The 16,529-nt window shown below is 40.2% G+C and overlaps 1 protein-coding gene across 1 annotated transcript in view; it reads left to right on the forward strand.

Moving 5' to 3' along the window:
- The first annotated feature begins 610 nt into the window (after positions 1–610).
- The window catches only part of XRCC5 (X-ray repair cross complementing 5), a 93,891-nt gene continuing 77,972 nt past the window's right edge, over positions 611–16,529 (forward strand). The window contains exons 1-6 of the mRNA XM_004033174.3: positions 611–889; positions 4,450–4,563; positions 8,088–8,271; positions 9,175–9,223; positions 10,466–10,588; positions 13,488–13,679. Coding sequence (XP_004033222.2) covers positions 626–889; positions 4,450–4,563; positions 8,088–8,271; positions 9,175–9,223; positions 10,466–10,588; positions 13,488–13,679 — 926 coding nt within the window. The 5' untranslated portion in view covers positions 611–625. The remainder of the gene's footprint in view (positions 890–4,449; positions 4,564–8,087; positions 8,272–9,174; positions 9,224–10,465; positions 10,589–13,487; positions 13,680–16,529) is intronic.

Raw genomic sequence — 16,529 nt, forward strand, 5'->3', positions numbered from 1 at the left:
CTCCCTTCCAAGCTGGAGCCACTGCTAACTACTGGGAGAGCCTTAGCAGATAAAGTCTCATGCCTCCAGGCGTTTGTGCATCCCATTTTCTCTGCAGAGTAGAATCTCCCTTCTACTTTTGTGCTCCTGGGGACGTCCTACTCTTCTTCCCCAGTTGGCTCTAAGGTTATCACATCGGTGAAGTGTTTCATTATCACACTTTTTATAAGAAACTGAGTCTTTTAGAGAAGTGACTTTCTGCATTCATACTCATACTCAAGAAAATCTAACTCCACAATAACCAAAAATAAAAAGTAGAAAAAAACCCACAAGTGATAAGAGAAAAAAAATCAAAAGTTATAAAAAATAAATGAAAAAATGAAATTAAAAAAAGGAAAAAAGATTTTTTAAAAAAGTAAAAAAAAGAAAAGAAATCTAACTCCAGAGCTCTGACACAAAATGCTTTAGGTGTTATTCTCAATGAGAGAAAAGGGAAGTGAATCTTAAGTGATTAAGTGAATCTTTAAGTAAATCTGTCGTACTAGTCTCAGGCGGCTCAAACACCACACGCTCCCAACTACTGCGGAATGGAGAGAATCTACGCATGCTCGGCGGGAATCTGCGCATGCTCGGCGGGAATCTGCGCATGCTCGGCGGGAATCTGCGCGAGCTCGGCGGGAATCTGCGCGAGCTCGGCGGGAATCTGCGCACGCTCGGCGGGAATCTGCGCATGCTCAGAGCTCCGGGGCACGGTTTCCCCGCCCCTTTCAGGCCTAGCAGGAAACGAAGCGGCTCTTTCCGCTATCTGCAGCTTGTCCACCGGAAGCGAGTTGCGACACGGCTGGTTCCCGCCCGGAAGAAGCGACCAAAGCGCCTGAGGACCGGCAACATGGTGCGGTCGGGGAATAAGGTATAAAGAAAGCCATGGACTTGGGCTTTACCCGGACTGGGGATCCGGAGAGGGTGGTTCGGAAGCAGGAGTCGTGGGATCGCGGCCAAGCCAAAGAATGGGGCAAGAGAAGATCATGGTGGTGGGCTCAGTCAGGAGGGCCGGGACCGAGGGATGCGCTATGAGAAAAGCTGGAGATTTGGGGTTCCAAGACCTGAATTTGAGCCTCGCTGACTCCACCTCTTCCATTACCCACCCATCCCATCCCTCTTCTCCCTCTCTACCTGTTCTTTGTCTCACCTGCCTCCCCACCCGCCTCCCCTCTCTCCCCCTTGATCCCATTCCACTCCCTAGCCCCACTTCCTCTATTACTTCCGAGCCTGGGTTCTTAAGATCTCTATGAGAATGAAAATTAGCTGTGATAAAGCAACTATCCCACAGGGCTTGTTGTAAAACTTAAGAGAGGGACTATCTGTGCCTAAAATAACTTAAAATGTAAAGCGTCGTATTATTAGCTTTATAATAACGTAGTATCCCGCATTTATTGAAAGCCCACTCTGTGAGGGACGGATCTAAACCTTTTATTCTTATCTCATTTAATCTTCACAACCCCTTGAAGTGAAAACTATTTATCCCCATTTTGCAAGTGGGAAAACCGAGGAATAAAGAACTGTGGGCTTTTCGTGGTGAAATACGGATTTGAATCCAAGCTGTCTGGTTTCAGGGCCCTGGAGAAACCCCTGTGTTGCTAGAAATCTATGACCGTTGGTGTCCCAGATCAGTAACAGAAATTACAATGAATTTTAAGGTGATTTTTTTTTTTTCAACATAAAAGAGTGGTAGTTGTCTCTGAAGGGTCACTAGAGGGAGATGTGGTTCCAGGGATTAATGAATTTATTCACTACAGATAAACAAGATACGAGTTTGAGCAACTGATCCCTAGTTCCCTCAACTCCTCATTGAGAAATGTTGATTAAAACGATCATGAACTTTTAATAATGCCACTCACCTCCTTTGTTCGTCCTCTTTCGGCTGCTGAAAACTTTGTAGCTCTAGTGGAGGAGCTGTTTGTGGCAGATGGACTGGAAGTAAAATTCTAACAGCCTGTATTGCTTCGGTATAGAAATGAAGAGTTGCTATGCTGCCCAGTTTCTCTTTCTCAGTTTTCTTACTGCTGCCAGATAGGAACTCAGATATATAGACCATTCTGCTTCCAGACAATAAGTTCCATGTTTGAAACCCTTTGATGGCATTTACTGGATACCTAATTCATGACAAAAGTGCTTTAGTCCTCTAGAGTTTTCTGGTTTAAAAGTAGCTTTTGTGGGTGTGTATCAAATAAGTGCAGCAGCATATTTTGTGACTCTTAAGTTTTTTTAGGTTATTATGCCCCAGGCATTGAAACTGGGATGTGCATTTTACTGTTCTCAAAGGAATTTTGTGGTTTATTAGCACGTTTTTTTTTCAAATAATCTAATTTTACTTCAGAAATCTCTTAGTGCATTGTGTTGTTTGTAAACTAGTGAAAAATAATCTTTTCTTTTCATGTGTTGCCTGAGATATAACCACATTTAGAAATCATCTATAACTTCCCTGATAGGAATTCATTCAGGTTTTTAAAACATTTCTAGGGTCAAGAGATCACTTAAAAAAGAGTAGTTTCTTTATTGATCACTTCTAAATGTTATTTTTTATCCCTCGTATGGAGTCGCATCAGTCTCCCTGTAACTTCCATCTGTTGATCCTGTTGTCTTTCTTGCAGACCAATCCTTTTATACAACAGCTGTCAAATATCTGGGGGGAGGCCAGACACGGTGGCCTATACCTGTAATCCTAGCACTTTGGGAGGCGGAGGTGGGAGGATTGCTTAAACCAAGGAGTTTGAGACCAGCCTGGGCAACACAGTGAGACCCCATCTCTACAAAAAAAATTTAAGAATTAGCTGGGTATGGTGGGGTGCAACTGTGGTCCCAGCTATTTGGAAGACTGAGGTAGCAGGATCACTTGAGCCCGGGAGATGGAGGCGGTAGTGAGCCATGATCATGCCACTGTACTCCAGCCTGGGTGACAGTGAGACCATGTCTCAAAAAAAAGGAAAAAAAAAATGGTGGGGAGGAAAACTGTTATGTTCCCTTTAATCTTCTCATCTGACTTAAATATCTAGTTTTTTCCAACTGTTCTTTACATCATGTGTTCTTCAGATTCTTCCTAAGCTGCTCATTTCATGTTCATTTGTAATTAATTTTCCTGGTAAGATGTTAGCCCAGAACTGCTCACAGTTTGTTCGATCGGTACAAAGCACTGCGAGACTATCAGTCAGAGTCAAGGAATGTGAACTCCAGAAAGGACCTTAAACCTCATCTAGTCCAACAGTTTCCTACCTTTTAGTATTATTAACAGTGAGATTAAGTGACATTCCCAAGGACTCAGAACTCATGGGTAGGAGAGATGGGACTAGATCCCAGGTCTCCGGATTGCTATTATCTTTTTTCACCAGAAGACCCTTCTTTTCTCTTCTTGAATTCACTACACTGTTGATACAGACCAACATATTTAGGCGATGAAGTAAGATAGGTGTGGGGAATGTGGTGCAAAAGACATTTCACGTTGTTGATTGATTTTATAATTCACACTGAAATTGTGAGTTGCCATCAATCCAGGTCTTTTCCAGCTTGTGTTCAGGTAAAATTTGGAAGCCAGGTATAAATAACTTTACATGTATTCCTTTTAGGTTATGTTTCTCTTATTTTCTTAGTCTCCTACATACGTGATTGCTATGTAATGGCTTGTGTCTTAGCTTATGTGATTCCGTCTGTCTGTCACTTAACTTGTTCACATGATTGACCCCTACTCATTAAGACTCACCCAAGGAAGTCCACATTCAGGAAGCCTTTTCTGCCCCTTCACCGCTCTGGTATCCCCTCCACCAGTCTTGAGTGGATGCTCCTCCTGTGTCTCTCAGTGTCCACTGCATACTTCTATCATGGAACATTGTTCTGGTATTATTTGTTATCTGTCTGTGTCCTCTACTAGAATAGATGTGGTGTCTTTATTTTAGATCATCAGTTTACAAACTGACTCAAGTTGTCAGGGTATACCTCTTAGCATATATATAGATTCTAGCAGTCACTTGTTGTGACAAAAATGCTTCATAACAAATTATGCCCCAAATCAGTGACTTACAGTGAAAGCATCTGTTCTCATGTTTGTAGGTCTGCAGGTCAGCTGCAGTTTGTCTGATGTATATTGGGCATAAATGGGTTTAACTCTGGCCTGCAGGTTGGCATCCTATGTACTCATGGGTTTATTCTGGGGCTTAGGCCAAAGAAGTGGCAGCTATCTGGAGCATGTTCCTCTCCTGGTAGAAACTTCTGTAGCTTTTAGAAAGTATCAGGACTATTTAAGGGTTTTCCATAGTGAAAATTTATATGTCTTACACACATTCTTATGTAGAACACATCCCTTTTTCACACCTTTCCTAAATACTGATACAGGTTCATGAATACAATAAGCAAGGGACATTCTTACAGTCTTTTCTTATGACTTATTTTCTCAAACACTCTTTGGAACTTTGTTTCCAGGCAGCTGTTGTGCTGTGTATGGACGTGGGCTTTACCATGAGTAACTCCATTCCTGGTATAGAATCCCCATTTGAACAAGCAAAGAAGGTGATAACCATGTTTGTACAGCGACAGGTAAGTTTCAGATTGACACTGAGCTTGTAACCCATGTTTGAACTGCTTATTGCCTCTACCTACTAATGCAAGATACCAGCCTTCTTATAGTGTCCAGCCCCTCTGTTTGGGGGGATTCTGGGGAGTTTCCTTACATGTACTCACATACAACTTCACCTACCACTAGAGTCTGATATTTTTTCTTCCCTCGTTTTGGCCCCTTCACTAGATATTACAGTTTTTATCGGAAACAAGAGGCAGTAAAAAGTAATGTTTAAAAGCACAATCCCTAGAGACAGATGGCTTGGGTTTGTATCCTTGCTCTGCCATGTCATTTACTAACCTTCTGATGTTGAACAAGTCCTTCAACTTGTTTGTGACTAGTTCAGTTATCTTTTGCTGTGTAATAAACTACCCCAAAATGTAGTGTCTCAAGTAACATTTTAAAAATTCATCATTCATGGTTCTGTGGGATGACTGGGTTGCTCAGTTGGGTGATTCTCTATTGAGGCCTCTTAACGCAGTTGCAATCAGATGGCAGCTGGGGCTGGAGTCATCCAAAGGCTCAACTGGACCAGATGTCCAAAATGGCTCACTTACATGGCTGGAAGACGATGCTTTCTAGTGGCTGTGAGCTCAGTTGGGGCTGTCCATTAGAATCTCTACATGTGGTTTCTGTATAGTTTCAATTCTCACATGAAGCAGCTGGTTCTAAGGAGTATCCCAAGAATGGGTTTTCTATGAGACCCTGCCTATGTGGCTTCTTAAGACCTATTTTTAGAAGCCCCAGAAAGTCGTTTCTGTTTTCTGTTAGTCAAGCAAGACACTAAGGTTAGGTCACATTTAAGGGAGGAGAATTAGACTCCCTCTCTTGATAAAAAGAGTAGCCTGCAAATACAAGGAGAGAAAGAACGGATGGTGGCTATCTTGGAGGTTAGCTACTACAGTGCCTCAGTGTCCCATGTGTAAAATGAGAATAATGATACCTGTCACATAGGGTAGTTTTGAAGAATAAAAGAATTAATGTAGATAAAGTGCTTAGAATAGTGCTTGGAATATTGTAAACACTATGTAAGCATCAGCTGTTTTTATTTCTGCCCCTTCTACTTGGTATGACTGCCACTTTTGCTAAGTCCATGAGTTCCTGCTTCTTTCACTGTCTACTGCTGCTCCTCCTGGACACTTCTGTTTCTTCTGTGTGTTTACACTTCCGTTGGGCACTAGTACTTCCCACCTGTCATTCTAGATTTTTAAAAATCTTGATGACCTGGAGTCCTTGAGGTGTTGTGTCAAGGAAGGTGCTCTAACCCTGTTCTTGGTTATAGTTGTGTTGGTGGAATTCAAGTAGTGTGGCTGTCCCCTAGTATGCTGTTAGAGAAGGTAAGTAGACATGAGCAGGGCAGGAGAGAGGGCCCCCGAGAATGTTGGGCATTTGTGAAGCCATGGTTATGCAATTAGAAATCCGTCCCTCTGAAGTGATGAGCAGGGCAAGGGAGGGGCCCCAAAGCTGTCAGGTTATCATCGAGGGGAAGACAGGCGGGCATAAAACTATCACTCTAAGGTAATAAGTGGCCATGATTGGTGTCAGGAATTACAGGAATCTTAACAGACAGAAAACACCTGGAGTTAGCAAGCCATAATCCTTAAGGTTTCGAGCATGCGCAGTAAAAGAGCAAGATGGTGAAATTTAACTGGTATAAAAGCTTCCTCTGGGGGCGCTCGACCAATAATGCCGAGTTGCCGCTACTGAGCATGCGCATGACTAGTAACCACACTACGCATGCGGCCCCCTCCTAAGCTGTAGCAGGGCTAGTGCGCATGCGTTGATTAATTCGGGCTGCTCAAGGGAGGAACAAAGGAGACTGGAAGCCCGGGAGAAGATGGCGCCGGTGGTTGGGGGGCGGGGCGGTCTAAAAACTAAACAAGGGCGCAGGGCACTTGATTTTTCACGTGGCCCTCTTGGTTCTCTTCCAAGTGTACTCTGCTTTCTCCAGTAAACTCTCACTTTGCTTAAAATAAATTTTTCCTCCTGCTTTAAACCTTGCTTATGTCTGTCGTTTCAATTGTTTACTTCGAGAAGACCAAGAACCGAGATTACTGCGGAGTCGCCACTCCGGAGTTTCTCTGGATAACTGCCGACTTACACCCCAGTAACAAGAGTATAGGTGTTTTTTTGTTTGTTTGTTTTTGTTGTAGAGAGAAAGAGTCAGAATCGGGAAGTCAGAATCAGGAACTTAGTGCCAGTCCCATACTACATTCAGAATTTCCTCCCCTCCCATGACTGAGATTTTGTCTAGGGCAAGATTACCTTGCCTTAAGATGGATGCTTGTCTAGGCGGCAGATACCTGCCCAGCTAGTATGCTACGCATGCTTGAATCCAGCAGCAGGCACCCAGACACCGTTAGTCCATGTACAACTGGGAATTGTTGTGTTGTTTACAGACTAAAGGATTAAACAGACCCTACAAAAATGAAGAATGACAGAATTCCATTATCTCTCCATACAGCACTCTTCCCCATCAATGTAAAAAGGCCTATGTTAATAATTAGACAGGACTGTCTTTTGTGTCAGATACTATTTTTTGTTTTTATATTTCATTATGAAATATTTCATAAAATAGGCAAATATGGAGAATATACAGGTAACCAATTTTCCCATTGTCTTATGCTGTAAATCCTTATGTTTCATATTTGTTTGATTTTTTTTTTAATAAAGTGTTACAGATAAACCTGAAGGCCCCTCCTAACCCTTTTTTCTCTTCTCCTTTTCTTAGGATTTTGGTAGTTATTACCATGTATATTTTATACTTGGACATAAGTATATATTCATAAATACTTAGTATTGTATAAAGCTGTCAAAAGTGTGAATGGTTTTATATGCTACATATCATTCTGCAGCATATCTTTTATCAACTTATTTTAGATCTATTCATGTTGATACGTGTTGCACAAATTTATTCATTTTTACTGGAGTATGATATTTCGTTGTATAAATATTCTGCAATGTATTTTTGCATTCTCTTGTTTGATAGTTTGCTTCCAGTTTTTGCCCTATCATAAACAGTGCTGAAGTGTAAACTTCCTATCTGTACATAATTTTTCTAGGGTATACTGTATATGCCTGCCCCTGAAATTGCTGGGATATAGGCTATGTTGCACTTTTTTTTTAACCTCTGGAAAATTTAAACCTTAGACGTTCTGTGAAGACATACTAAAATCTTTTCACATTACCCATTTTTGGTTCTCTAATTGAAAATTAGAGTTTGATTTGGCTGGAAATCCTCAAGAACACTTACTACCCTCCTATTTCCACACCCCAACTTCTGCTGAGATGAAGGGTGAGACTTATAGTCAATGAAAAACATCTGTTTAGAACCTAAGAATTGTCATTGTCTGTAAGTCTCATGTTTCATCCCGCCCAATACTATATGGCCCCAGGGACCTGCCATAGGGAGGTCTGGTTGTCCTGCTCCCTGAAGGTTAGGTATTTTATTGCTTCCAGATTGTTCTAATATGGTTTTCAGCCATCTGACATTTTTTTCTAGGTGTTTGCTGAGAACAAGGATGAGATTGCTTTAGTCCTGTTTGGTACGGATGGCACTGACAATCCCCTTTCTGGTGGGGATCAGTATCAGAATATCACAGTGCACAGACATCTGATGCTACCAGATTTTGATTTGCTGGAGGACATTGAAAGCAAAATCCAACCAGGTTCTCAACAGGCTGACTGTATCCTTTTTCTGCCAGAGAAGACTTTAAGAAATTTCCTTTATTCTGGGAATCGTACAGCAGTTTGATGAGACACCCCCAGAGTTTCAGCTATGGGTATATGGGTATATTTTGCTCTGAGGAGGGGGAGGTAATGTGTTAGTAGGGTTTAATGTGAAATTAATCAGTTTAAAACAGCGCCTGGGCTCCCAGCCCTCCACTCACTTACCTGTTCTCTGCATGGGTGATACTGAGAGGTTGGGAGGCATAGGAAGGGGGAAGATCCTAGGGAGTATATGTGAGCATTGACTATATGCAGAGGGTTTTAGTGGTGCTCGTTAGAAATGTTTGGAGGTGGATAAAAGATATTTTTAAAAGAGCATCCTCCCAATGTTCTCTCCTTTTTTTCTGGATGGAAGATGTTTTTGTGCCAGAAATCAGATTGATACCCAAAGTGAGATTTCCAGTTTACTCCACAGGTCCCCTTATTTTAAGGGATCATCACTCTTGTTCTTTTTCTAATCAGTTAGTAGTGCTATTCCTGATCACTGGGAAGTGCTGTTGTGTTAGGAGTGACTTGCAAATGCTACATTATGGTTCGCTTCATATTTAAGAATGGACTGTGGCCACCAAAAATGGGTTCTAGATACTATTAAATGACATAATTTTTGGTTAAATGAATGCAATGTGTTAGGTTACCTTTTGTTTATATTTCTTGGTTGTTTTTGGCAGAATATATAGTTTGATATATAGAATGTATGAATATATGTTAGTGAACTTTGGAAGAAGGGCACTCAGGCAAGTACTTTAAGTCATCACATAGTTCAGTGTCCACAATTTCCAGCACGGTGGACTTCATTGGAAACAGTTGCGTGTTCACATGAAGAGACTGTTTGGTGATATCCCTGTCCTTAACTAGCTGAGTCCTGGATGCACTAATCGTGAGCATGGATGTGATTCAACATGAAACAATGTAAGTGTTCCAAGGAAGAGAGCTGGAAGAGAATCTTTTTGCAAAAATTGTATGGGTTAATGTATTGAATGTACTTTGTGATTCATTGTTAATCAAGCTGCATGTTTGTGTGACAAGAGAAACATTTTAGAGTTGAATGTCAGTCCAACCTCTGTTTTTTAAAAGTCTTAAAAGGGGAAGGGCTATACTCGGTGAGTATTTCTCTGGGAGAAATAAAACATTTGGCTTATTTCAGTTTACTTCCTATTAGACTTAAGCTGATTACCAGGAATTTTAAAAAACACTAAGTGGTATAAGCCATATGTCATTGATATTAAGTGCATAGTAACTCTGGCCAACTTCCCTTTTTTGTTGTGTGTGTGTATGTTTTTTGTTTTTTTTTTTTTTTTTGAGTTGGGGTCTTGTTCTGTCACCCAGACTAGAGTGCGGTGGTGCCAATATAGCTCACAGCAACCTCAGCTTGATCTCCTGGGCTCAAGAGATCCTTGCATCTCAGCCTCCTGAGTAGCTGGGACTACAGGTGCACACCCAAGTCCAGCTAATTTTAAAATTTTTATTTTTGCAGAGACGGTCTCACTATTTTGCCCAGGTTTTCTCAGACTCTTGGCTTCAAGCAGTCCTCCTATCTTGGCCTCCCAAAGTGTTAGGATTACAGGCATGAACCACCATGCCTGGCCTGCTTCCTAATTCAGTATTTATTTAATTATTGTGCCTTGGAAATGTATCTCTGGAGACATATATGTGCATGTACACATACCTCTTGCCTGTCAGGAAAATCATTTGCACTAAAATCCCAGGCCTAAATCTGTGTAATCATTTCTCAATCTCTGTACATCCTCTGCTAAATCTTGCCACACAAAATCTGTGCATGGAATCAGAGCAGGATATTTAGAAAGTGAACCTGAGCAAGGCTGAAGTTACAGTATGCTGGGAGAATTCTTTGTTTACATTCTGCCTATGTGGAGGCTGGGAAGGGATATTTTTTCATCACATTGGAGTTTGGAATCCAGAAACATAACATTTCCGTAATACCCAGAAATTTGGCCAAGATGTTCAAAGTATAAAGTGTATCAGGGTTGATTATGAATTTAATAAGAACTTAATTGGACTACTAGAATGTAATCACATTTATTAACTCTAGATCCATTTCTAAGCTTCTCTCCTCAGTGACCAAGTGTATTTGAATTTGTAGAAAAATAATTCAGGAGAATGATTTCTTAATATGATAACTCTCTCTTTTAGAGGAAAGAAGTTTGAGAAGAGGCATATTGAAATATTCACTGACCTCAGCAGCCGATTCAGCAAAAGTCAGCTGGATATTATAATTCATAGCTTGAAGAAATGTGACATCTCCCTGCAATTCTTGTAAGATCCTAAGAATAATGCATGTAGACAAATCCTATGATTTCCTAATATAGTGAATGGGCCCTCTGTATAGAGTACTTGGTTTATGGGAATTTTCACTTTCTGCTTCAAGGCTGAATCTGTCAGATGACTGACTACTCAGCAAACATTTGCTGGTTACTCTCTGTGTTCTAGGAACTGTTCTGAGTGGTCGTGACAAAAAGATGAAAGTCAGTGATCCAGAAGAATTGAGCTTAGTGGCAGATCATTGTTTAGTGTTCTTAGACTCAAAGAATTGAGGATTAGAAGAACCCTTTGAGGATATTCAATTTGTCTCCTTCCTGCATAGAAGGCTTTACCCAAACAGTTAGCAGATTGATGGATTTTTTTTTTCTTAAACAGCTCTAGAGAACTGTGTCCTATACAGAGTGCATGTTTTAGGGTAGACAGGAATGCCAACTTGGGAATCATTCTAAATACATAACATGTTTATGTTTAACTCTTTTCAGATCCAAAAGTTGTAGACACATATATAAAATTTAATTTGCTTATGTTAATTCAGAGATGGTGTATAAAACTTCAGGGGAAAGATATGTATTTCACAATTTATTAGGGAGAGAATTCCTCCTCAAAAAGTAACTTGAATATTCCCTCCGGGATTTACTTACTCTGTGTTATATCCCTAACAAAAATTTCTTTTCACTACACTAACCCTTCTTGCTGCATTTGAAACATATTTTTTCTTGTCCTATTTTTGGTGAAAGTTGAGTGATGGTATAGAATGTTGAATTATTAATCTTTTGGGAATACTCGTTTTTCAAACTGAGAGCTATGCCAAGAAGCCTCTAGGTTAGAGTGGTAAGCCTTTGGCTTCATAAAATGCTTGCCTGGGGGTATTAAGAACTTGTTTTGCATGTGTGAGTAGTCTTCTCTTAAGACTACAGAGCGACATCTCCTTTCTGTACGACTGTGGAAAAAGAGTTCAGAATAACCCATCAAACCAATACTTGTTAAGATGGTACTTCAGAGAAATTAAGTGCTTTTAAGTGACACTTCTTACTGAGTTGAGGTTTTTCTCAGTACTTCAGAAGCCCAGCTCAGCTTCTGGTCCTTTTTCATAATCTCAGGATGCCTTTACATATTAGAAGCAGACTGCATTTCAGTGAATGTCATTTGAAAGAGCTACTCTTTTTTTCCATGAGCAATACAGAAAAGTGCAGAAGAGGAAGCATAACCTTTGCTTCTATTTGCTTTTTATTTGGTTGTATTTTTTTCTTGGTAATATGCTTTTTTCCTGTGCTACAAACCTCCAGCATACAAAGTAGAGTTCATAGTTTTACTGTTTGGTGTATTCCATGTACAGCTGATTGTTGTAATTGGACTAAAAAAATACCAGCAGCTCAGAGAAGCCCTGTGTTCTGTTTTTAATTTATTTTTAATTTTTTTTTTAGAAACGAGGTCTTCTGTAGTGGCATAGTTATAGCTCACTGCAGCCTAAAACTCTTGGATTCAAGTGAACCTCCTACCTGAGCCTTCTGTATAGCTGAGACTATAGATGCATGTTACCACACCCAGCAGTTTTTAGTTTTTCTTGGTTGTTGTTTGTTTGTTTTTGAGATGGAGTCTCGCTCTGTTGCCCAGGCTGGAGTGCAGTGGTGCAATCTCGGCTCACTGCAACCTCCGCCTCCCAGGCTCAAGCAGTTCTCCTGTCTCAGCCTCCCTAGTAGCTGGGATTTCAGGTGTGTGCCACCACGCCTGGCTAATATTTGTATTTTTAGTAGAGATGGGGTTTTACCATGTTGGCCAGGCTGGTCTTGAACTCCGGACCTCAAGTGATCCACCTGCCTCGCCCTCCCAAAGTGCTGGGACTACAGGCGTGAGCCACTGTGCCTGGCATAGTTTTTAGTTTCTTCTACTGACTACTGAGGAAGCTTATTTCTGATCTAATGCAGAATAGACAGAACAGTTATTATTTCTTTTTCCAGGATAACTTCCTTTCTCTTCACTTTTACGACATTTGTCCTTTTCTGGTTATTGCTTTGGAAACAGGAGTAACCTGATGCAAACCCTGTGTCTCACACTTTCCTCCCTGGAAACTTTTTACCTGATAAATGCAAGACATGCAAATTACATCATGCTGTATTTGCTAAGTATATGAAGAAAAATTGTGAACAGCCTTATTTTAAGTGTAGCAAATAAAATGAGAAATCACCTTAAAAACAAATTTATTTCTCACAGTTCTGGAGGCCGGGAAGTCCAAGATCACAGCACTAACAGATTTGGTGTCTGCTGAGAGATCTCTGCTCTCAAGATGGTGCCTTATTGCTGTGTCATCCCATGTCAAAAGGGCTAACACTGTTCTCACGTGGTGGAAGGACATAAAAGGCAAAAATGGCAAAAAGCCTCTCCCTTCAACCATTTTTTTTAAGGTCGCTAATTCCATTTATGAGTTCCCCACCCTCAGGACTTCATTACCTCCTAAAGGGCCTCTGTCTTAATAGTATCATTGGTGATTAGGTTTCAAAATAATGATTTTGGGGGACACGTGTAGACCATTACAGTGTGGTAGAGGCCAGTCAGAGAGAGTGAAGCCAGCATAAAGGCAAATGAAGGTAAAATAGAGACAGAGAGAGTAATCCTTGCCACAGTTGAGACCCTGGGTCTGGACTTCCTAAGGCCTTGTGCCACCCTGCCCTTTCAATTGCTTGGTTATGTAGTAGCCAGTGATTTTCCCCTTTTACAAATCAAAGAGGTTTCAGTCACTTGAAACTGGGAGAATATTGGCTAAGTTAGGTAAGAGTCGTTTGACAGATGAGAAATTTGAAACTTGATAAGGTTGACTGATGTGCTCATTTTCTCATAGCTGATGAGTTACAGTTACAGGATTAGAACACTAACTACTGTTGATCTTTCTTAATAGCTTGCCTTTCTCACTTGGCAAGGAAGATGGAAGTGGGGACAGAGGAGATGGCCCCTTTCGCTTAGGTGGCCATGGGCCTTCCTTTCCACTAAAAGGAATTACCGAACAGCAAAAAGAAGGTCTTGAGATAGTGAAAATGGTGATGATATCTTTAGAAGGTGAAGATGGGTTGGATGAAATTTATTCATTCAGGTAAGAATTGAAAACGATGGGAATTTTTAATTGTACCCACGTAAATTTCTCTTTTGATTAGAGGTCTCCCAAATGTTTCCTTTTTCTGGGCCACTCTCGAATTAGTCATTGCTTAATATTCTGAGTTTTATTAAAGAAATAGTACACCCACCCTTAATCACCCTTTTTAAAGTTTGTGTTCTTGGCACATGTTTCTCATTTATTTCCCGGACCTGTGTCAGTGAAGTTCAGGAATATATAGATACCATGAGAAATTAACAAGTCAAATTGCAAAAGATGAAATAGTAGATTTCTTCATTATGCCAAGCTTGGGATACATTTTTTGGGCCCTTTTTTTGTTTACACATCTACAAAAAACATTCTTAATTATAGAAAGTGGTCTCAGATCTGAGATAGTCAGTATCTTCTTATCATCCTATTAAGGTTTTAGAAAGTAGCATACTATGGTGTAGTGATTTTTTTTTAAACTTTTGATCACAAAGCAGTTTGATTGAGTGAAAAAAAAAAACTTGCAATGTAAAGAGTTCATAGCCTACTTACTTTACGTGGGCGTTGGAAAGGCAAAATGATTTAAGAAAAGTGAATTCCTTGAAGTATCGTATAACAATAAAGCAAACTGCTTTTTCAACCATCCAGCTAGAGACTATGGAAGAGACCATCTCCTTTATCCATCTTATTCTTGGTTGGAATTGGACATACATGCATTTTGAGCAAAGAACCTAAGAAGAATCGGTGGCATCTAGAATAGTGTGTGTCCTATGGGGTTCAATTTGGTAAAAGTGGCAATAGAGTACTTTACGTAGCAGTATGGCTTGGGTGGTTCAAATTCTCAGGGATAATACTGCTTGATATTAATGAATTATTTCCAACTTATCAGTCTGTACAGAAAATACTGGCTGTTTAAGCACATTGAAGTAATGATTCAACAACTAGAATTTTTTTAAGTAGCTACAGTGTATATCTCCTTAATATTTTTTCTCAACGACCATTTTTAATATTTCCGATGAGCTATAATTGACAAAAATTATGTTCTGATTTTCTAAATACAGACAGCCTTGAAAAATGATAGGTAAATTTAGGAAACAGAATTGTAATTGCCCATGGGATTGCCCTAGGAATCAGTGAGGAATCCTGTGAGGTGAAGTTTCTTGGCGTAATGTGTTCTTGTCACAATATTTACAGATATGTGTTCCTAAGTTGTTTCTCTTTCAAATTTGGGAATAAATGCCTTAAGCTAAACATATTACCCATGATATCACAAAGAAAAATTAAGCTGGACACGGTGGCTTATGCTTGTAATCCCAGCACTTTGGGAGGCTGAGGTGGGCAGATCACTTGAGGTCAGGAGTTCGAGACCAGCCCGGCCAACGTGGCGAAACCCCGTCTCTACTAAAAATAAAAAAATTAGCTGGGTATGGTGGTGCATGCCTGTAGTCCCAGCTACTTGAGAGGCTGAGGCAAGTGAATCACTTGAACCTAGGAGGTGGAGGTTGCAATGAGCCAAGATCATGCCACTGCACTCCAGCCTGGGTGACAGAGCGAGACTCCGTCTCAAAAAGAAAAGAAAAATTAGAGGCCAATATAGATTACTCTTTAAAAAGTGTTTTTGTTTGTTTGTTTTTTAAATTTTTCTGTAGCATATCAGATAGGGAAATTACTGACTATGCATTGTTTTAGCATTTCGACGCTACTTTGATTTTAGGTCTGCCATGAAGATGTAGACCAGAACTTTGCCATCCAGTACAGTAGCCATTAGCTACATGTGGCTATTTAAATTCAAGTTAGTTAAAATTAAATACATTTTAAAATTGAGTCCCTTAGTCATACTATCTGTGTTTGAAGTGTCTATTGGGCTAGCATGGTTAGAAATAGAACATTACCATCATTGCAGAAAGTTGTACTGGACAGCACTGGACTAGATTATCTCCATATAGATCTTAGGAAGAGAACTTGACATCTACCGGGGAGATTGAGCTCTACTGCAGAACTGAGTCAGTTGTTCTTAGATTTTTTTTTGAGACAGGGTCTCGCTCTGTCATCCAGGCTGGAATGCAGTGATGTGATCTCAGCTCACTGCAACCTCTGCCTCCCAGATTCTAGCAATTCTCATGCCTCAGCCTCCCAAGTAGCTGGGATTACAGGCATGCGACACCACGCCCAGCTACTCAGATCTTATATATTGGATGCCCGTCTTTAGAATTTTCCCTGAAATAGAATCTAAACCTCATGGTGATTTTAGGCCATGAGGTTTATATTCTGTTTGATTAGTAATGTTGTATGAGACACGTTAGACCTGGTTCAGACCCATTCATTCCTCGGCAAATCCAAAGCCATTGTGCACCATAGGCTTTGGAAGCTGGGTGTCAGGTAAGATATCTACTATTCGTTGTAAATTATTTCTGAAAATTGGAGTCTCTTGCGACCTGTATGTCCATAACTCTGTGGATAATGTAAAATAATTCTCTTTACCACTTTGTAGATCTGTTTTTTATCTGTACCAAGGAGTTCAGCCAGAAAGTCTGGACTGTATGCTTTGAGTGTATTTTGTCATTAATTCCTTTGCTGCTTATTTTAGTGAATACCACAAATTCCACCTATCTCCTATCATCTTCCCTGTTGTGTTTGATTATGGGCCAGATGAAAATATGATTGATTTTCACTTTTGTTGAAATGAAGCAGCACTCCACAACACTGTTTGTACCTCTCCCCAGCTTTTCCCACCAGTAAGAAACCTAGAGTTAACGTGCTTTACCTTGAAACTAAATATGAACTAAATTCCTTTATTCCTTGGATAGTCTTTAACTCTCACTATTATATACATATAAAAACGTGTATCTTTAATTTTCAAAA

This window comes from Gorilla gorilla, chromosome 11 (genome assembly GCF_029281585.2).
Source record: "Gorilla gorilla gorilla isolate KB3781 chromosome 11, NHGRI_mGorGor1-v2.1_pri, whole genome shotgun sequence".
NCBI lineage: Eukaryota > Metazoa > Chordata > Mammalia > Primates > Hominidae > Gorilla > Gorilla gorilla.